This window comes from Rhinichthys klamathensis, unplaced genomic scaffold, assembly GCF_029890125.1.
Source record: "Rhinichthys klamathensis goyatoka isolate OS25496 unplaced genomic scaffold, OSU_Roscu_1.1 h1tg000040l_1, whole genome shotgun sequence".
NCBI classification, from domain to species: Eukaryota; Metazoa; Chordata; class Actinopteri; order Cypriniformes; family Leuciscidae; genus Rhinichthys; species Rhinichthys klamathensis.
The window spans coordinates 13,718,231-13,740,841 of record NW_026606587.1 but is presented as its reverse complement, the minus strand read 5'-3'; the positions used below and the strand labels follow the sequence as shown (position 1 = coordinate 13,740,841).

At 36.4% G+C, this 22,611-nt stretch overlaps 2 protein-coding genes across 3 annotated transcripts; both read left to right on the top strand.

Moving 5' to 3' along the window:
• The first annotated feature begins 1,346 nt into the window (after window positions 1–1,346).
• Window positions 1,347–6,395, top strand: LOC130082122 (gamma-glutamyl hydrolase). The gene is made up of 9 exons (XM_056246914.1): window positions 1,347–1,511; window positions 1,630–1,744; window positions 2,628–2,678; window positions 3,006–3,090; window positions 3,285–3,423; window positions 5,526–5,632; window positions 5,725–5,818; window positions 5,884–6,021; window positions 6,135–6,395. The coding sequence occupies exons 1-9, from the start codon at window positions 1,394–1,396 to the stop codon at window positions 6,251–6,253; spliced, it is 966 nt and encodes a 321-aa protein (XP_056102889.1). The 5' UTR covers window positions 1,347–1,393; the 3' UTR covers window positions 6,254–6,395.
• A 1,723-nt stretch (window positions 6,396–8,118) lies between these two features.
• Window positions 8,119–21,390, top strand: rnf122 (ring finger protein 122). Of its 2 annotated transcripts, none has more exons than XM_056246918.1 (6): window positions 8,119–8,325; window positions 14,507–14,663; window positions 18,096–18,141; window positions 18,247–18,288; window positions 19,367–19,446; window positions 21,189–21,390. In XM_056246918.1, the coding sequence occupies exons 1-6, from the start codon at window positions 8,190–8,192 to the stop codon at window positions 21,301–21,303; spliced, it is 576 nt and encodes a 191-aa protein (XP_056102893.1). In that variant the 5' UTR covers window positions 8,119–8,189; the 3' UTR covers window positions 21,304–21,390. The 2 variants fall into 2 exon arrangements, with proteins under 2 accessions (XP_056102893.1, XP_056102892.1); XM_056246917.1 differs by having other exon boundaries at window positions 19,364–19,446.
• Window positions 21,391–22,611: the final 1,221 nt, after the last annotated feature.

Below are 22,611 nucleotides of genomic sequence, written 5' to 3'. Positions count from 1 at the left end.
GTCATTTAAATTAATTAGATACATATAATTTGGTAGTAAAAACATAAAGTGTTGCACATTTTATTGGTGCAAAGATGACGAGTATGGTATGTGTAACTGTTTTTAATCATTTAAGTAGAAGCACAACAATTTTAAATTTGGGTCTTCTGTTATTTACATAGCGACTACTGAAACACACATGTACAGGTTTATTTTAAAATGCAAAGTATTGAAAATATAATAATTAAAAGCTCTGTACACACATTTTTTGCAAGACTAAGTGTGTCCCATCGAGTAGCCTACTACAACACACACACTTGCGGTCTTTACGCCTACTTGAACACTTGGGCCAAATAGAGGAAATACATCATGCAAGTGGTCAAGTGCAAAAACCGCAAGTGTGGGTATTTGGACAAGGCAGATCTCTGAGCTGCTGTGAGTGAGTGGAGGCGGGGATAATTTGCATATTCATAGAACTGCGTATACTAAATGAGCCAAGGGTGTAGTTACATTCAACATTTTAAGGCATGAAGGATTTTTTTTTTCTAGAAACAAACGTTTAAATATGTAATTTTGGTGATCAAATATGAGTTTTAAGGGATAAAATGATTGACTGCAGCCTGCAGGGAGGTTTTAAAAATTTAAAGTTGACAAAAGTAAAATGTACTAAATTGCATCATGTTACATACTACACACACATAGCCTATACTAGAATACATGTTTGGCTGAAGTTATTTAAGGCAGACGACACCTTCTTTTTTTTAGAACAACATGGACAAATGGTTTAAAATAAATCAAAAAGGGTCCGTTTTGATTTCATGTTGACTTTAAATATGCATTGTAGGTAAATAAGTTTTGTAAATGGTGGAACCGGGACATTCTTCCCACGGTAGCTAAAGATGGCAATGGCAAAGTTGGTTTGCGTAAAGTTCAGGCTGCATTTATTTGATTAAAAATACAACAAAAAAAATAATAATATTGTTAAATTATATGTCAATTTAAAATAACACTTCTATTTTAATATATTTTAAATTCCAGCACCTGTTCACTCACGAAGTCCACGTGATAAAGGCAAGCTCAAGACTGCTGATGTCACTGCATTGATTACAGCTCGTGTCGTGATAAACACTTGTTGTGAGAAACGTTTTGGAAAATACAAGTTCCTAAAACTTTCAGGAACTTCTGGTCTAGTGTGTGGAGAATGCGGCAGATGTAGGCTAGGCTATTTCTCGAACTAAGTGTTTTCCCAAACAAACTGGTTTGTGAGCGGTATTTACTGGTGTAAACCTTCATTTGTTTTCCTTCCTCCTAAAAGTACAAACCCCGCCCATCTCATGACTTCCCTTCACTTCGCACACTATATGACACCGATTATGCGACTGAACGATCTGGCTCCAGGTCCGAGTGAGTGAGAATGGGCTTCAGCGCGCTCCCGTGCGTGTGCGTGTGCGTGTGTGTTCTCGTGTTATGCGCCGCGTCTCCGGTAAAACACCTGCAGAGAAACGAGCCTGAGAACAACACACCGATCATCGGTAAAACTCTTCTATTCATAGTACTACATGTCAACATATGATTCAATAGCATCCCCTTCATTTCTTGTTTTGCTATCAATCTAAATGTGTTCTTAACATCTTCAAACTTCGTCTGTAGGGATTCTGACGCAAGAGGTTGACAGTGAAGCTATGAAAATATTTGGAAAGACTTACATCCCTTCATCATATGTGAAGTACATCGAATCCGGGGGAGCCAGAGTTGTGCCAGTTAGGTAAGTCTAGTTCTGTTCAGTTCAGTTCTTGTTAGCATTGATTCGATTCAGTTCAGAAACCGATTCATTGATTCGAATTCCGTTTATTACAGCAAAGTGTTCCCTTGTGAAAAAGAAGTACACTTTTGCATACTTTGCATGAGTTTTTAGCGAAATAATAAAAGAAAAGGCTATAAGTACACGAGCTGAATGTAATGTTTAATTGCAACTTAATTGCATTTCACTCGTTTTATAGTTTACATTTTAAATGCAATTAGTTTAACTTAAGAGTGCCTTTTCGACCCATTTTAGTATCATAAGTAGCCTACGTCTTAATATGTAATTTCATAAATCTGTTGATTTTGAAATATGGTGAAAGTTTACTGCTGGATATTGCTATAAATTTAATATTGAATAACACTGTTGTTTATAATTAATAATCAAGTAGGCCTTTTTTAGTATGTTCGTCAACACATAAAATAAGTTTACTTTTTTGAAGCGCGAAAAAAGATTATTAAAACATAATGATCTAAAATTGGTACAACTTTTTTTTTTTTTAAGTTGAAAGTGGCCTTTTATTTAAGTAATATTATATTATGTGCAATTACAGTTATTTTTTTTATAAATATACTTTCGAGATTTGAATTAGAGTACAAGTGTACATTCAATACAATTAAGCACATTTCTTTTTCACAAGTGTCCCCATGCCATTTATGTTCATTATTTAGTCAGGAAATAATATATCAAATATGAATACACAAAACTTGTGTGACTAAGTTGTTAACCATTTCAGCCATATATAAATAACAAAAACTGTAAATTAAAAGAGAATCCCGCATTATCGAATATGAAATGAAATAATGATTAGCTGATTTAATAATGAAATTAACATTTTATGTTACAGGCTAAACCAGAGTTTTGCAGAACATGAAAAAATCTTCAAGTCAATAAATGGGTATGTTCTTACAGTATTCTCACACTAAACTCAAAATAATGAGTTCCTTATTGTTATGATGACGTTTCCTGAAGTATTCATACATGATCGTTACATTCTCAAGATTTAGGTCATTAGATACATATAGAAAATGATGTATTACAGCACAGAATAGATGATTGAAGTCACCTAGATTTCATCAATTCTACCAGTTTATAATTAGTTCTGAATGTTTATCTGTGCAGACCTACATTTATGCCCTAAATACTGTATTAACACCTCGTGTCATGTCTGAACGAAGCAAAATACCAAAGCATAACTTTCATAACATATCTGTCTGCCAATCAGTCTTATTCTCATCGGAGGAGCTGTGAACCTGGAGACATCTGAGTTTGCTCACACTGCTGGGATTTACTTCAGACTGGCCCTTAAGGTCAGTGAATTACAGTAAAAGTCATGTTTTTACTGTAAGTGATGATCAATGTGCTCCTCGTGTCTCTTGAACTATTAGTTAAATGCCACTGTCTTTATTTCAGTAGTTTTCCTGTTTCTTTAGCATAATCTTATGACCTAAAATGAAGGAAATTACCACTGATAGTTTAAAAAAAATGTCTGTTCTGTTCTCAGGCACACGAGGAGGGCGAGTACTTTCCCATCTGGGGAACATGCCTGGGGTTTCAGCTGCTCACTGTGCTGGTGTCCGGACAGAACCTGTTGAGTAAGACAACAGCCGAGAATGTCACTTATCCACTCAACTTCAGCTCAGGTACTCATACACACTGTACTGTAGTCTTAAAGGGGTGGTACAGGATTTTGGACATCGGACCTCATTTCCAAGTTAGCCTTAGTGTTATTTATCAGTGGAGACAGTTTTCAAAAATGTTCATCCAGTCGTTCCAGTTGCATAGTTCGCCGGTGCTAGGCTAGCGCGAGTCAACGGTAACTGCTAGCCTGCCATTAAAAACAGTTTTACCCACTCCACAGTAAACCCAAATAAATTATAACGCCAGACTATCGATGTAAATGTCTGTTGAGAGAATAATGTTAGAAATCAAACTACTCTTGCATCTCAATGATCGCATTACATTTACAGGAACTAGTTTCTCAGCAGCGGCGGAATTTTACTTTGCTCCGGTTAGTAGCACTGCGCCGAAAAGTAAACACAGAACCGAAGCGCACTACAGTCGGGACTACCTGCACTACCTCTCTCTCTCTATTAAGGTAACTTAATATCACTCCGCCGCTGCTGTAGACTGTGCTAATAAATACAGGGAACAAAGTATAACTATTGCAATGCGAGGAAACTGTGGAGTGGGTAAAACTGTTTTTAATGGCAGGCTAGCAGTGTTACCGTTGACTCGTGCTGGCCTAGCACCGGCGAACTATGCAACTGGAACGACTGGATGAATCTTTTTTAAAACTGTCTCCACTGATAAATAACACTAAGGCTAACTTGTAAATGAGGTCCGATGTCCAAAATCCTGAACCACCCCTTTAAGGCCCATTCTTATAGCCTGGGAAAACCCAGACAACTTCCGGCAAATTTAGATTTGCTCTGAAAGTTAGTCTGGCGAAGAGCTCATTCAAGCCCATTTCCAATCTGTCGAAATCGCGGCACCAATCAGAAACGTTGGGGCGGGCTTTACACGATGACGACAGCGCTGGGATTTTGAAGCAGATTTTGTAGCCTACATTACAAAGATGGATGCCGCCGTCGAACATCACTCGTTCGAATCAGCTATCGCGTCTGTTTTAAGCGATTTGAACGTTTCCTTTTTGTTAAAAACCGAGCAAAGAACAACACTCGGAGATGTTTCTCCGCCGCTCTGCATACGTCATCTCCTTCATCGCTCTGATTGGGTTTAGGTCTATCCGTGACGTCCGTTGGTGACGCCCCTCTGGAAATGATTTGTCTATGACGCTTTGCCAGACCATAACTCATTTAAAACTGAGAATGGTCTGGTTTTAACCAGGCTACCATTCTTACCAAGGACGATAGCAATAACGATAAAGTAGTGCTGGGCAACGATTAATCGTGATTAATCGCATCCAAAATAAAAGTTTGTGTTTACATAATATATGTGTGTGTACTGTGTATAATTATTTTGTATATAAATGCACACATGTATATATTTAAGAAAAATATGTTATTTATATATAAAATGTTTATATTTATATAAAATATACATTATATATAGGCTACATTCACTCTATATACAGTATATACATGCAAATATTTCTTAAATACACATGCATGTGTGGGTATTTATGTATTAAAAATAATTATACACAGTACACACACATATATTATGTAAACACAAACTTTTATTTTGGATGCGATTAATCGCGATTAATCGTTTGACAGCCCTAATTTATATATTTAAGAAAAATTTGTTATTTAGATATAAAAGATGTATATATTATGTAAAAAATGATATAGTCTAATTTACATTTATACATTTAAGCTTACAGCTATATATTAAATCGATTAATCGCATCTAACATAAAAGTTTGTTTATATATATGTGCACACACACACACACACACATATATATACAGTATATATATATATATATACATACAGTATACTATATATATATCCCAGGTAGCAACATAGTGTCGGCCCAGATCCGGCCCACATTTGGTATGTGTGGATTCCATGTGTACCAGATGTGGGCCGGATCTGGGCCGACACTATGTTGCTGACTGGGATATATATATATATATATATATATATATATATATATATATATATATATATATATATATATATATATATATATATATATATAAAACCAGTATATATCATTTAAATGTAATAGTTGCTGTGGTTGAGATCATCAGCTGTGCTTGTATATCCACTAACAGAGGCTTCATCCAGTCGTATGTTTGCTAGCGTTCCTCCAGACCTCCGTAAAGCGTTGTCTCAGGAACCACTCACTGCAAACTTCCACCACTACGGAGTGACTAAAGAGGTACATGCTTTATAAACACACCATATATGTTCATTTAAATCATTCTAATCTAAATAACAAACAGCGAGCAATGAGCTCTTCCTCTTTCTCAGGCATTCATGGGTAACGAGAAACTGAAAGGCTTCTTCTCAGTGCTGTCCACAAACATAGCAGAAAACGGCCTTGAGTTTGTTTCCACAATGGAAGGTAAAAACAACAGCAACATATTTTTTACATTACAAACAGTGTGGATGAATGATGTGTGTCTGCAGGCAGGAATCACCCTTTCTATGGGGTTCAGTGGCACCCAGAGGTGAACCGCTTTCAGTGGGACCCGCGCTACAACTTTCCTCATTCCAGCAATGCTGTGCGCATCTCATCCTTACTGGCTGAATTCTTTGTTAATGAGGGTAATTACAGTCTCTCACTTGTTTACTTGTTTTATTTGTGATGTTCCTTGTTTGTATACATTTGGATGAAGAAATGCAGTGCTAAATGAACACATGCATCTGTGTGTTTTCAGGAAGGAGAAGCACACACCACTTCAGTGAAGCAGCGGAAGAGAGCAGCGCGCTCATATACAACTACAACCCTGTTTATGTGGCAAACATCTCTGCATATGAACAGACTTATTTCTTCTGATAATACCAGACGGTGTTGAGAAAGAAACCCCCTTTCTAGACACTTCAGAATGACAAATTACTGTAATAATCACAGACCTCATATTTAGAGATATAATGTTTTTAACAGAGAGATAAATTAAATGAAATATTTTCTTGGATTATTTTGTGATTTATGCTTACATATTTAATTCCTTTAATACATTTTATTAAATATGCTGGGTTTTAAATGAAAAAAAAAATATATATATATATGGTAGCACTTTATGTACATACTATGTACTAATTATAGTGATTGCAATAACTGGGTAATAACTAGGTACTAACCCTGAACCTAACCTTAACCAATGTAGTTCCCTTATATTACCCAGTACTTTCTTAGGTATGTACACTGTAAGAACACATACTGTAAAATCAAGTGCGACCAAAATTACACATGACAAAACATCAACGAGGGCAGCATTGAGGTCTCCGGTTCGAGTTTGCATGTTCTCCCTGTTACTCCGGGTGCTCCAGTTTTCCCCACAAACAGTTTTCTCCAAAAACATGCCGTATCGGGGAATTGGGGACGCTAAATTGTCTGTAGGTGTGAATGCGTGTGTGTGTGTGTGAGTCCCACGCCATGAACAGGTAAGGGTTGGGGAAAGACCTGGTGACCAACCCCGGAAAAATCACCGGCAAGAAAATTCCTGTATGGCAAGAGATGGACATCGCATTAGACTGAAATGGTTAATGAAAGGCACTTCATGCTTTAAGTGCCAGAAGAGGGCAGTATGGTCTCACATGGCATGTTTATACCTATGCTATATTGATTCTTTTTTTTTCTTCTTGTGTTGTTTTACAAAAATAACCTACAGAATTTGTTTTACAATAATGATAAATATACTGTAGTACATTATTTTAACTGGATTATATATTTATTATTGTCTGTGTATGCCTATATTTACACACACAGACACACACATATATTATATAAACATAAACTTTTATGTTAGATCCGATTAATCGTGACTATTAAATGTGTTATTCCTGCATGCTAAGAAATTGACTTTGTTTACTGTTATAAATAAACCTCGGCAGCCACAACATCATAAAGAAATGGGAAGGGTATCGAGGCCCTTAGGGGCCCCTCAGGACCAGGATCTTGAAGGCTAAACTTTATTTACTTGGGCCTCTCCTATATCTCAGTACCACCGTATTGTGAGCCATGAGGCTGGGGTCTTTTGAGAGTACTGGGGCCCTTTGACGGCCCCTGCCATATCACAGAACCATGCATAAAGCTGGGTACTTTTGACTCAAACCCAAAAGCCCAACATAATCCCAACGAACAGGGAACGTTTTTAGATCTTATAACGTTCTGGACAATGAAAAATCTTTCTTCCAGTTAATAAAAACGTTATACATTTCTCACAGAGCGTCGTTTCGTTTCGAACGTTCAGAGAACATTCAGAAAGAATGTTTATATTGGAATTGGAACGTTAGCAAAACGTTCTTAGAACATATTTTTTTGCTAGCTGGGATGGTAATAATGAGTCTTGCTCCGGCAAACACCACTCGCTCTTCCTGAAGAAAATCTAGTTTGTGTAATTATTTTGTAGTCGTTATTTTGAATTACGTTGCTATTGTATTTATATTCAAATTGATTTAATTTCAACTAATACATAATATTTAACGTGCTACTTGTATGTGTGTCCATAAGTGAGTCAGAGATGACAGTGAGGATGTTGCTGGAGAAGATTGGCTCTGCTCGGTGCTCATCACTCGGGCTGGGAGGGTCTTCTTTAACTCGCTCTTGTTTAGTTCTCAATGGATGCCAACATCAGCCACGACGCGCGAGCACATGAAAAACCACGCGCATCGCACATAAACGCGCGCGAACGGCACAATATGACCCGAATGTCGTGAATGTGACTGTATTTACTGACTCGCATCGTGTGAGGAGGACTGTGTGTAGTCAGATGAATCCAGATGTGCTGAATGGCCTGACAGAGCGACATACAGACAGAGGGCACCATCTCTCTGTTTATAAACACACATCTGCTCATAGGAAGAATCACACGGGTGGATTGATGCACCCTTTCCAGTGGTGCAACGGTAAGATCACCTTTATCCTTCCTGGAATAGAGTGGGATTTTATAGGCTATACCATATTAAAACACAATAAAAGATGGGAAAAGGTTGAGGGTTTATATACACAAACAATGGGTTCTGCTAAATGGGTCAATGACAAATAAAGATGTCTGAGATGATGATGAGGAGAAATCTAGTTTGAAACGCACGTGCCAGGTCTCAGAAATGTAAAATTTCTATCCATATTGGTTTCATACATTTTGAAAAACGTTTATTCCACAATCTCTACAAAAAAAGTTGGATAAATGAGTCCAAATGTCAAGTGGTGTAACCATACTAAAATGATTTCTTTATACACTGAAAACTCTGCACAATTTTTTCAAAGTGATATTTTTCAAATCACATATCTTAGAGCCATGAATATGTAATAGTTAATAATATGTAGGCTATTTTTTACAAAAGATAAATATCCATATTTATAACTTTATAAACTATAATCCTAGTCGCAGATTAAAATGCATGTTTGAGCTGCTTCACCTTGCACTGACAGATCTTATCTATATATCTATATATATGTCAGTGCCATTGTTCTGTCTCAAGATGCACACCAGTCATGTTTTTTTCTAAGGCACGTTGACAATTGAACCAAGGCCTAATCCTGGCTTAATCTTAGACCTGTCTATGAAACCAGGCCATAGTTTTCTCGTCACATTACAAAAAATGGCTTTCCTGCTTGCTAGTTGCACCACACTGGACAAAATTCATATTAATAAATTGTAATTCATATATGATATATTATTTAAAATAAATGAGCTAAATCAACAAATAATACTAATTTTAAAATAATAACATTAATTCAGAAATTGAAAACATTTATCATTGTACAGGTATGATATTTTGTTATATATGTGTTTTTGAACCACTTAATAGATGTCAAATCATTGACCAGATCTTTATCCACTTTATCCACAAATGTTCATTGTTGTCTCTAACTGTTACAGTATTGTAGTAATAAAGCATATATGAGGACCTCACACCCACTTTTAATGCAGTGCCATGAAGATTTTGACGCTTAAAGGGACAATCAGCCGGATCATGGAATATTTGAATAGATTATTGATATTTTGTGGCATTCATCTGATTCATCATACAGATCTACTTCTCATTCCGTCTCGAGTCTTGAGATTCATTTAAGGCTGCTGAAAATATTTCGATTACACCCTTGTTTCATATTTATAGGTCATTCCATATTTGTCTTGAAAGCGCTTCATAGACGAGAGCCCCATAATCTCTTGGGGTTGTTAATATTTCATGCACATTTTCAGTCTGCTTTTTTGACCCCTGTGGTGAAAAACAAGTATTTAATGTTGTTTATGTGTCTGTGATGGACAAACCATGTGCAAATTTACAGTCAACACCATTATTTTCTCCTTAAACCGGCAGTGTGTGAAAGATCTCCGCTGGCAAATGGTGTGTTTAAGGATCTGGTTCCCCAACACAAAAGAGCACAGTTTAAATCCCGAGAAAGGGAGTCTCGCTCCGCAAACGTCTTTCTCTAGTGTTCTGTTACTGAACAAATGTGTCTGTTAAATGGCCGGCAACTGTAGTGACCTAGTTTTGCTTGTACATTTTTACGCTTGTGTCTCTTCCACACACCCCCTCATCTTACCTCCTGCTTTATTTATTTATTGTTGTACTGCTAACAACACAACCACTTGTAAGAAATGCACTTACTTGTACTGAATTGTTGTGTACTTCAAATCTTATATCTTGTAAGTAGTATATTTAAAAAAAACTGCTACTATTATGATATAATATTAATGAAATAAAAGGTGTGCTTAAGAGATACACTTTTCTTTGTAATAATGTCAAATTAAAAGTTTTACATTAAAGATAAATCATTATGTTTAAATAACTTTTAAGTACACTTATTTTGATGTGTTGACTAACATAATAAATCACAAGTACTTTTGTGTTTTTTGATATTACATTTTTGATATTTTAAATGTACTTAATTGCAACAAATACATACAGGTTCCAATAAAAACAAATGTCATTTATATTGAAACTTTTAATAACATTTAAATACAAGTATATTTTAGTTTAGGTTACATTTTACTTTAAATAAAAAGAACTAACTGTAACTGTAACTGTAAATATACATTTAAGAACTGAGTAATAATAATTAACTACATGTACTTACTATAGGGTTAGGGTTTGGTTTGGTTTAGGGTAAGTTTGTTGCATGTGCAGTGTTTCCCACAGAATTTGATTCTATTTGCGGTGGTGGGGTGTCGGGTGGGGCGGGTTGGTTTTTTTCGGGTGGGTCGGGGTGGGTTGGTGTGGGGGGTGGTAGGGGGGTTAATTAAGGCACAACAAAAGGGTTAAATATATCATATATTTTTATTGACACGTATCTTTCTATGACTGCTCCACAGACTTCTTGTTGCAAATTTTGCACCCTTTGTTTGCACATTTAATTTTACGGGACTTTCTGAAAAAATATTCCAATGCCCTATCATATGGGAAGGCCTCAGGACAGGGTCCATTGATGGAGATCCTCAAGCAGGCAGCCAGGTGATCTCCTTGAAGCTGGTTTCGGAGGTCTGTTTTCACCTAAGGACAAAGCAACAACAACAAAAATTCCCACAAAATGCACTAAAATAAATAAAATGTATAATTTGATTGAATTTCGCAAAAACTCCCATTTATCACAAAAAAGGTTTTACGCTCGCGTGAGGTGGTTTTTCAGGCAATTCGGATTTTTTTTTTTTTTGCAAAACTGCAATGGAAACAGTTTTTGCGCATTTACAGTCACCTGACTTAGAAAGCGCAGTGTGTTTGGACAGAATACGAGACAGAGTTCTTTATTAAATTCATAAAAGACAAAATAATTACAGGAATACTGGATTCTAAACCTTAAAGAAATGCCACAATCAAGAGCTCGGAGCAGAAATGAGTGAGAAAACACCTCATATGTGCCGCTCACAGTATAAGGGTCTTTCCTTGTCATTAATGCTTGGGTAACACGCGGCCTACGTCTCTTTACATTAATAGGCTAATGATAATAATGTCTAGTGCGGTGGCTGTGAAATAAACCTACCAACGTCCGTTGCCATGATTTTTGGAATGACTGATCGCGAGAGGAAAAAAAGGACGTTTTAGTCGCGCCGTCATTTCGCAATAGTTTTTTTATCGATATTTAGAAAAAATCTGTAATGGAAACGCGACAGCGTTTAACATAGACTAACTTCTCAGAGTTATGTTGTGCGTATACTAACCTTTCAACTCCGGGTCCGGATTGATTTCTGGAATCTTCTTCGCTGGGGAATAAGCACCATCCTCCTACGCATGCTCATGTTTTGATGCAGATCGTGCTCGAGGAGGAGGAGGGGATATTCGCGCGCGCGCCTCCGTTGTCAGTTTGTGTGTGTGAGAGTGAGAGAGAGGGAGGGAGCAAGCTAGCTGCGCGCAGCTCTACAATAAAATACTATTTACCCATATTAAATAGTTAAAAATTTGAGAATCAATCCGTGGCGGTCAGCGTTGCTATTGTGGCGGGCCGCCACAAATTAATGAATGTATGGGAAACACTGATGTGATTATGCATAATTTATAGTTATTACTACATTAACTCACGTGTAACCTGTGTAACAAGGACACTGTAAAATAAAGTGTTACCTTTAGTTAAGCATAAATACTTGACAGTAGAGATGATGTACTTAAGAGAGTTGAAAAAAACACTCTTAACTTCACCTAATAATTACATTTAATATGAATTTAAACTATAATACATTTTCATTGAATTAAGTTTCAGAAATGCATTCAGTTCACACGTAAATAAATAGCTTATTCGTTTAAAGTTTTTAATTTCTTTAGTACTCTTTTTCAGAAAGTCGACTTCTTTTTCACAAAAGAAAAAAAATAAACAGTGCAATGTAGGCTAACTAATTCAATAATAAAAATACCAACATAATACCATTCATTAATAATACAAATATTATGCATACATAAAATGATTGCATTATTAAATCATTTATTATGAAAATTAATTATGATCAAATAGTTAATAAAACCAAAATACTATGGTAAATATGGGCAAAAACATTTAATATAAACTGTGTGGGACAAAGCAACTGTCACGGTGCGTGTGGAAATAATTCCGTGGATTCAGGTGCAGAGCGAGAAAGTGTTTAATAAAGACAAAACATAAAAACAAACAAACCAAAAACTACATCCAACAAGGCAGGCAAGGTAAGGCAAGGCAAGCACGGCACAAACACAACGTAACAAATACAACGAACGAGCCCAGGACAGCAAACACAGGAAGACTAAATAGGGAGGCAAACAAGGAGGATAACGAGACAGACAGGTGGAGCAAATAAACCAATAATCAGATAACAAGAGGGAGGGGTCAAACAATGACGAGAGCACATGGCTCAACATAACAAACACCCATGTGCAATACAAGACCGGACAGACATGTGACAGCAACAGATAATATGTTTATCAAGCTGATATATAAGAAAAAGAGCAGATTGATAATCGACTAGACTGAGGAATCGTCTGCCAGCATTTGGTAATATTTTCACATTAAACAAGAACTGGAATGGGGGAAAAGCCTCCTATTTTAAATCAGTTTTCAATAATATATTTAACTCTTTACTCGAGTTCTCGAGGACATTATGGGAGTGTGAGAATGAAGTGGAGAGACTGAGATTATCGAGTTCCTCTCTAGGAAGCCTGACTTGAGGGAGACGTCACGTGTCTCACTTTCAGCAGAAATTATGTTAAATGACAATGTTATTGATTTCCGCTGGTCCAGGAGATTGCAGAAATGAAAAAGCTGCTGTTTATTTGTTTCAGTTGTCAACTGGGAACAAGAATACCAAGTGCCACCCTTGTCATTTATTAAAAGGAATAGTTGAAAACTCACCCTCATGTTGTTCCAAACCTTTCTTTCATCTATGATACTTAAATGAAGATATTTGAATGAAATCTGAGAAATCTCCGTCTACGCAACTACAACTTTGACGCTTCAGAAAGTTCATAAAGGGATTGTAAAACGAATCCATATATGAATTAAACGGTTTAGTCCAAATTTTCTGAAGAGACACGTATTTATACGTTTATATGATGAACAGATTGAATTTAGGCTTTTATTAAGCGCAGTTCTTTTTCACATTGGGAGGTTCAAGGGTCACTGGATTCTGCGACTCATAGAAAGTTTTAATGAGGATTGTTAGCGGTCAGTTCACACACACCTGTGTTTCCTCTTACGGAGAATCTAAACATATGACCAGGGCTTGACATTAACATCCACCAACCCGTCAAATGTGTGTGTATTTCATCAGTGGTGTGTAATGCAGTTACATACTAGCCATACTTTGGCGGGTTGAATTCTATATATAATATGTACATTTTTCAACTGTAGTCTTTTATAAAGGCATCTGAAATAATTAGTGCAATGTAGTATTGTCAAAAATATCGATTTTTCAATACATATCAATTCTGAAATATCTGAGATGCGTCCAATTCTCATTTCTGCAGAATTGACACACGATACCAGCTACTCTCTCTCTCTCATCTCTCCGACAGCGAGTGACACACAAACCCGCCTCTCCTCACTCACTCGATTCATTTGCTCCGGATGAATATTGCTGGTGTTACAGGGCTTGAGTTTTGACTTGGGATTGCACATATTCAGCATTATTTTGCGCTCACACCCAAAGTACGTCACATAAAGCCATCCTCTTAGTATTAAATTGAGTTCTTTTTCGCTGCTTATTGCTCTTAAACAGTCAAATACACACAAAATAATGTAACAATGCCGGTCTTGGCCAGTATTTATGTAAACGCAGTCAGTTTTAAGTGAACATATACAGTTGAGAAAGAAAACGCATGTGTAACAGTGTAATGGATCCGTGCGTCAGGTCTTAAAGTGACAGCAGCCTAATATATCATCTGCCAAATTATGAGATAATATTAAAAATATCTATATGAAAGTCATTAAGAATCACTGTTTTTGGCCAGTGAATGGTGGAATCAAGTCTTATTAAACACGTTAAGATTAGTCATTAAACTATATTTGCTATGTATAAGCTGTGTTCTGTTTTTTGAATTATGTGTTGTTTTCCTGTTATACTGTTTTGGTGATCAGATTTCACTTGACTGCGCTCTGAATCCCCTGTACTTGCGTGTATAGGGTGCTTCTGCGGTTTGGGACTGATCTACTCCAATAAGACCTGCACTATGCCATCCATCACCTTCCAGGACCTGCCTCTCAATATCTATATGGTTATCTTCGGCACAGGCATCTTTGTCTTCGTACTCAGCCTCATATTCTGCTGCTATTTTATAAGGTAAATCTGATCTCATGTACACACACACACACACACACACACACACACACACACACACACACACACACACACACACACACACACACAGGTGCACAAGCATATCTATAAGAGGAATCTGCTGTTCTCACAGCACACATGCAGACGTCAGGGCGGTTCGTGTCACCAACACATTTGATGGGTGTTAATAATGGAACGATTGTATTACAGGACAATGAAAACTGCTTCAAATATCTGAATCAAAATATGCCAACATGTCAACTCTTTTTACAAGTCTGTCCTGTTTTTTTATTTCTTTATAATCCAGTTATATTTTATGATATTGTAGCCTTTTCTTTTAAGTTCATTTCTTTTCTTTTTCTTCTTCTTTATTTCCTTATATATTATATTATATCCTAGCCTTTTTGTTTCTTATCTTTCCCCCTGTCCTGTCCTATCCTTTTTGTTTCGTTTCTTTTCTTTTCTGTTCCTATATCCTATCATATATCATATACCACAAATCCTACCATACCCTATGTTTCCTATCCTATCCTATCTCATATATCCTATCCTTTTCTATAATCATATATCAAACACATCATATACCATAAATCCTACCATACCCATCCTATCCTAATCTATCCTATCCTATCCTATCCTATCCTAATCTATCCTATCCTATAATCATATATCCTACCATACCCTATCTTATACTAGATTATCCTATCCTATCCAATCCTATTCAATCCTATCCTATCCTATCCTATCCTATCCTATAATCATATATCAAACACATCATATAGTATATACCATAATCTATCCTATCCTATCCTATCCTTTCCTATAATCATATATCAAACACATCATATAGTATATACCATATATCCTAATCTATCCTATCCTATCCTATAATCATATATCCTACCATACCCTATCCTAATCTATCCTATAATCATATATCCTACCCTATCCTAATCTATCCTATAATCATATATCCTACCATACCCTATCCTAATCTATCCTAATCTATAATCATATATCCTACCATACCCTATCTCATACTAGATTATCCTATCCTATCCTTTCTTTTCATATCCAATCCTATTCTATCATATCCTATCCTATCCTATCCTATCCTATCCTATCCTATCCTATCCTATCCTATCCTATCCTATCCTATCCTATCCAATCCTATCCTATCTCTTCCTTTCCTATCCTATCCAATCCTATCCTTTCCTTTCCTATTCAATCCTATTCTATCCTATCCTATCCTATCCTATCCTTTCCTATCCTATCCAATCCAATCCAATCCTTTCCTTTCCTTTCCTTTCCTTTCCTTTCCTTTCCTTTCCTATCCTATCCTATCCTATCCTTTCCTTTCCTTTCCTATCCTATCCTATCCTATCCTATCCTATCCTATCCTATCCTATCCTATCCTATTCTATTCTATCATATCCTTTCCTATCATATCATATCATATCCTATCCTTTCCTATCATATCATATCATATCATATCATATCCTATCCTATCCTATCCTATCCGTTCCTATCCTATCCTATCCTATCCTATCCTATCCAATCCAATCCTATCCTGTCCTATCCAATCCTATTCTATCCTATCCTATCCTTTCCTATCCTATCCTATCCTATCCTATCCTATCCTATCCTATCCTATCCTATCCAATCCAATCCAATCCAATCCTATCCTATCCTATCCAATCCTTTCCTATCCTATCCTATCCAATCCAATCCAATCCAATCCAATCCTATCCTATCCTATCCTATCCTATCCTATCCTATCCTATCCTATCCTATCCTATCCTATCCAATCCTATTCTATCCTATCCTATCCTATCCAATCCTATTCTATCATATCCTATCCTATCCAATCCTATCCTATCCTATCGTATCCTATCCGTTCCTTTCCTGTCCTATCCTATCCTATCCTTTCCTATCCTATCCTATCCTATCCTATCCTATCCTATCCTTTCCTATCCAATCCTATCCAATCCAATCCAATCCTATTCTATTCTATTCTATTCTATTCTATTCTATTCTATCCTATCCTATCCTATCCTATCCTATCCAATCCTATTCTATTCTATTCTATTCTATTCTATCCTATCCTATCCTATCCTATCCTATCCTATCCTATCCTATCCTATCCTATCCAATCCAATCCAATCCAATCCAATCCTATCCTATCCTATCCTATCCTATCCTATCCTATCCTATCCTATCCTTTCCTATCCTTTCCTATCCTTTCCTATCCAATCCTATCCTTTCCTATCCTATCCTATCCTTTCCTTTCCTATCCTATCCAATTCTATCGCATATTTGATATCATATCCTATCTAATATAATTTCATATGTCATATCATATATCCTATCCTACCATTTTCCATTTCAATTAATTTAATTCATTATTTTCTTTTTCTTCTTCTTTATTTCATTATCTATCCTATTCTATCCTATCTCTTTTGTTTCTTTTTTTCTTTCCTTATATCTATGCTATCTTATCCCATTAATTTTTCATTATCTGTCCTATCCTTTTCTTTTCTGTCTATGATCTTTGTGTTTTTTTTGTAAACAATTGTAAAATAAAGTGTATAGATGGCAAAGCACAGATAAAAGTTTAATTTATTATTATTTTAAACTATTTCTCTGTTGACTAGTGTAACGAGGTTAGATGTTGTTGGAAGAACAGGAGACGGGAACCGGCGAACATTCAACAGATTATTTCAATAATAACATATTTAATAAAAATTCGTTTTAATAATAAATAAATGAACAAATACAAAAACGAAAGTAAAGACGGAAGTCCCTCACGGTCGACTGCCGCCACACATAATAAAACAAAACATAAAATAAAATCCAGGCCAGGCTTCTCTCGATCTCCACTGTCGTCGCTCCTCATTTTATGCTTCCGCTCCTCCGTGAGAGATACGAGACCAGTGCGTCGCTGGTCCCACGGCCCTCAACCTCGTCCTGCTCGCCACAACTATGTATTGGACAACATGTAAATCATGTCAAATGCAAATGAAAGCCCTTCAAGAATAAGCAATGCAGACGCTGAAGAGCTTGTGTCGTGAGCAGCAAACGTCTGATTCCACTGCCATACAAATCAGTGATTCACCAGTGAAACTGAACTCAGCTTTAATCCTGGACCTGAAAATGACTCATGCCGTGTCCATGTTACAGATTCAGTCACTTTATCTTGAGTAATCCCTCTCCTACTGTGAATGTGAAGAGCAGAATTCACATCAGACCATCTGATACAGCAATCACAATTACTTAAAATCAATCATATTATCCAAATATAGCTTTGATATTGCCAGTTTCGTAAGTGACTTGATACAATAAAAACAACAAGGCTGAAAATCATAAATCGAGTGAATTATACTTCTCATCATTTTTCAGTAATTGTATGCTTTATCTTTCCTATGACATCAATAGTAAACTGAGACACCAAGCCCAAAGTGAGCGCTTTGGATACAGAGAGGTAAGCGAGAGTAAGAAGGAATGCTTTAAAGAAGTCATCCCTGACATATTTGTCATGTTAGTCAGTGCTAATTGTACTAACTGTTGGCATTTGTGTCGATTGCAGGTTATTTTAAAAGGAGACCCGAAGAAGCTGAATCTTCATGGGGTAAGAAACTGCCTTGACTCCTTGAAAACCTGGAAATTTCAGGGAGTCGTCATGGAAATTAATCAAATGTATTTAATAGAAGTTTAAGAAATTTCTATAGTAAATATCTTTTATTTTTTATTTTTTTTATGCTCAGCTCTAAAACATTAAGGGCCGGATTTACTAACAGCTTGCTCTAGCAAACCCTATTTTTGTGTTAAAAGAAACTACTGTCAGGATTTACTAAAGACACGCAGTGAAAAATTAGCGACGAAAAGGTGAGGACAGAGTTATTTTTGAGGCTGACCTTAGAAAAAATAAGTATACTTCAAGTTAATTTTATTAAGTATACGTAGGTAAAGTTCAGGTATATTTTTAAGTATACTTTATGTAGGAAGTATACTAATATCAATGTACTAGAAGTATACTTGTAAGTGTATTGTTTCCATACTACTTTAGTTTACGATTATTTAATACTACTTTAGTATTACTATTTAGTTTACTACTAATACTTATAGTATACTACTATGTTTTTTTTTTTTTACTTGAAATATACCTTTAACTGTACTTTAACTCTTTCCATTTTAAAAACATTTTATTCTAGTTTCATGCATCCTTTTTTTTATCAACACTTGAACGTGGGTGAGTTTCATTAAAAAAAGCAACATTAAAAAAAAAAAAATCCATTGGTGGTGGTTGAGGAGATTCCCCCATCCATATGTAAAAGCGCTTTGAGTACCCAGAAAAGCGATATATAAATGATTAATTAATTATTATATAAAAACATAGATGGAGTAGATCGTGTTCATCAACACCTCCAAAGCCACAGTCCTATATCATCCACATTAAACAGCATATAAATCAAAACTGCCTAATGTTTCTGAATGAAATGTTGACCCAGGATTTAATTTTTCAGGGAAAGAGTTAATATCGCGAGATCGAGAGTAATAATATGTCACAATATTACTGCTTTTACTGTATTTTTGATCAAATAAATGCAGCCAAGCAATAGATTCTTATATATAATTTAAGCTTCCATGCATTTGTTTCCTCTTCTCCTCGTTGTTTGTGTCTGCACTCCTCCGTCCCTCTACAGCAGACGTGTGCCGTGTGCCTGGAGGACTTTAAGGTGAAAGATGAGCTGGGAGTGTTGCCGTGCCAACATGCCTTTCACAGGAGGTAATAAGCAGGAGTGAAACAGCTGGTGTTCATAAAGCTTCATCTGCTATTGTGCGAATGACGGGATCCGTAACTATTAGGGGTGTAACGGTTCACAAAATTCACGGTTCGGTTCGATACGATACACTTGTGTCACGGTTCGGTTCGGTACGATTCGGTACGTTTACGATACAGCAAAAAGAAAGAAATGCCAGAGAAATTTCCTTGATTTAATCTTTTTAATTATATTTTTATTAAAACTAACATCATAAAGTATGATATTTTTTAACTTTGAGCAATGATGGAGCTATACTTGACTTTTCTTAGGAGCTTATAAAGCAAAACAGCTCCTTGGACAAAATTAAATGTAATATTGTAGTAGTTATAAACAAAGGTTTATTTTAGTTCAGATTAACATTTGAGGGCAGCAATTGTATTCATAATGTCAAAATAAAACCGACGTGATGTTACTTGAAAGCATTATAGCCTACTATTCCTGCCAAACTTCCATGGTTACAGTTAGTAGTGTTACTACAGTAAACCCATGGTGAATGTTGCTGATCTGTGGACACTGGATAGTTCATTCATGGCACAATGTTTCTTCCTGGTTTCCACGTCAGCGCTGTTTGATCCGTTAATAACGGAGAAATGCGAATGTTTCTCACTAGATCTTGCAGCGATGTTATTACTTCAGTGGCGAATTCAAATGCTTTCTTTACTGGATTTGGCTGTGTAGTAACAGTGCTGATGATTAAGATCGGCTCGCGCTGTATTTGTCCAAACTGATAAACGGTCCTTCAACCACACAATAACGAGTGGTTTCGTTCCGCTTACATTACATTTGCCATTTGATGTTGGGCAATGTTGTGGTCACGCACATTATGAGCGCGCTTGCCACGCGTGACGCGCCTTCATTTGAAATAACGAAATTTTGGTCGGCAGGAAAAATGGTCCAACGAACCGTTCGGTTCAAAAATGCGTACCGAAAACCGAACCGAAAGCCTCGTACCGAACGGTTCAATACGAATACGTGTATCGTTACACCCCTAGTAACTATACTGGGCTGTTTCTCTTTAACACTCTCTCTTTCCTTTTGTATTTTGGCCCTTTTGTCTATTAATGTCAGATATTGCAGGTGCAGATTAGTACAAACCAAAATCTAGCAAAAGGGTAAATAATAGGGGTGTAGAGATACCCTCATGTCACGATTGAATATATATCACGATAATGAATATTATTGCGATAATCCAAGACGTATGATAAAAGGTTAACAAAAAATGCACTGCTAAATTTGGTATTACATTGTGTGTGTGAATTAATAGGCTTGGATTTGGTGCTGGAAACCCAACGCACAGGACAATAGAGACACCAGAATAAACATATTCATGATTCTGAAGCTGAAAATACAGAATTATTTTAGACGAATATGCTTGAACTGTCAATGACTAGATATATTTAAAATAATGTAGCACTTTTTACTGGTAACATCAGACATTTGGCCTTATCAGGACCCACAAATATTCCCCCATTGCATTATTATACACTATATTCAACATAATATATAGTAGTTTAATGTAGTAGTGACACTAAAAACTAATTTTTTTATTTTGGGTGAACTATCCACAACACATATTGTCTCTATCTACGATACATAGTTGCATTTTTGTATTGCGATATATTGTGACACGATATATTGTTACACCCCTAGTAAATACAAATACACGTGTGTTGTTGGACTAAATGCGAAGTGTGTGTGTTTGCAGGTGTGTGGTGAAGTGGCTGGAGGTGCGCTGTGTGTGTCCCATGTGTAATAAACCCCTGGGCGGATCGCCGGAGCAGAACCAGAGCATCGGGACTCTGCTGGACGAGCTGGTGTAGACGAACATCTGACTCTCTCTGGAGGCTTTTACAGACATAAACAGCCCGATAACTCTCTGATCCGACACCTCATTCTGAGACTGAACCTCACAGATGAACTCGGCTGGCACATTTTCTCAATTAAACACGAGGGAAACCATATATGCTCGACTGAAGAAACTTGAAAGGCTTTGTATATTTTGAGGAAAAGGCCTTTAATTTAACATTGAAGTCTAGTCAATGTCAGTTTGTATGCTAACTCAAGGCTAATTCACTACAGGTTCTCTGAGGAATTGACTGTAAAATAAGGTCTTTGATCAACACTACTTAAAGGTTTATGAAGAATTTGAAGTTGGAAATACTTGAGTGCTTTATGAACTACCATGAGGATTTGAGTTTCAATACTTGAGCAAACAAACAACCATTGTAGTCTTTAGAGGATTAGTTCACTTCAGAATTAAAATTTACTGATAGTTTACTCTCCCCCACGTCATCCAAGATGTTCATGTCTCCTTTATTCAGTCGGGAAGAAATTAAGGTTTTTGAGGAAAACTTTTTTCCATATAGTGACTTCAATGGGGTCCAAATGTCAGTTTCATGTGACCTTTCAACGTGATTACGTAATGTAGCGCATCACAGCTAGTGCAAGACAAGCATTTGTGGTTAAAACGTATATAAATGTTTATTTTGTTAGAAAATGTCCGCTGGTTTGGCTAGATGAGACTCTTATTCCTCGGCTGGGATCGTGTCGAGACTTTGAAGCTGCACTGAAACTGTAATTTGGACCTTCGACCCGTTGGACCCCATTGAAGTCACTATATGGAGAAACATCCTGGAATGTTTTCCTCAAAAACCTTCATTTCTTTCCGACTGAAGAAAGAAAGACATGAACATCTTGGATGACGTGGAGGAGAGTAAATTATCAAGAAATTTTTATTCTGAAGTGAACTAATCCTTTAAGTAGAAACTTTTTAAATCACACAGCTGTTTTACAATTGTCATCTGAGGTATCAATGTGTGTAATTTAAGTTGTAGAACAAACTGTGCCAAAAATGAAATGAAACACAGACCAAATTTTACTCCAAAACCCCTTAAACCCCATCTGAGACTCCTGTGAGAGAGGGTTTTAGGACTACAAACTGAACATTTCTACTGTAAATGCTCTACATAAGACCGGCTGATGGAGGAAACTGCATTTACAGCGTTCCAGCAGCAACAGCACAGTGCATTGGGCCCAAAGAAATTCATCACAGAGTGAATGAGTGTGTGAGTGGATTTTACATTCATCAGTAGTTGTGACAGATGTCGCGTTCATTCTAGATTATATGT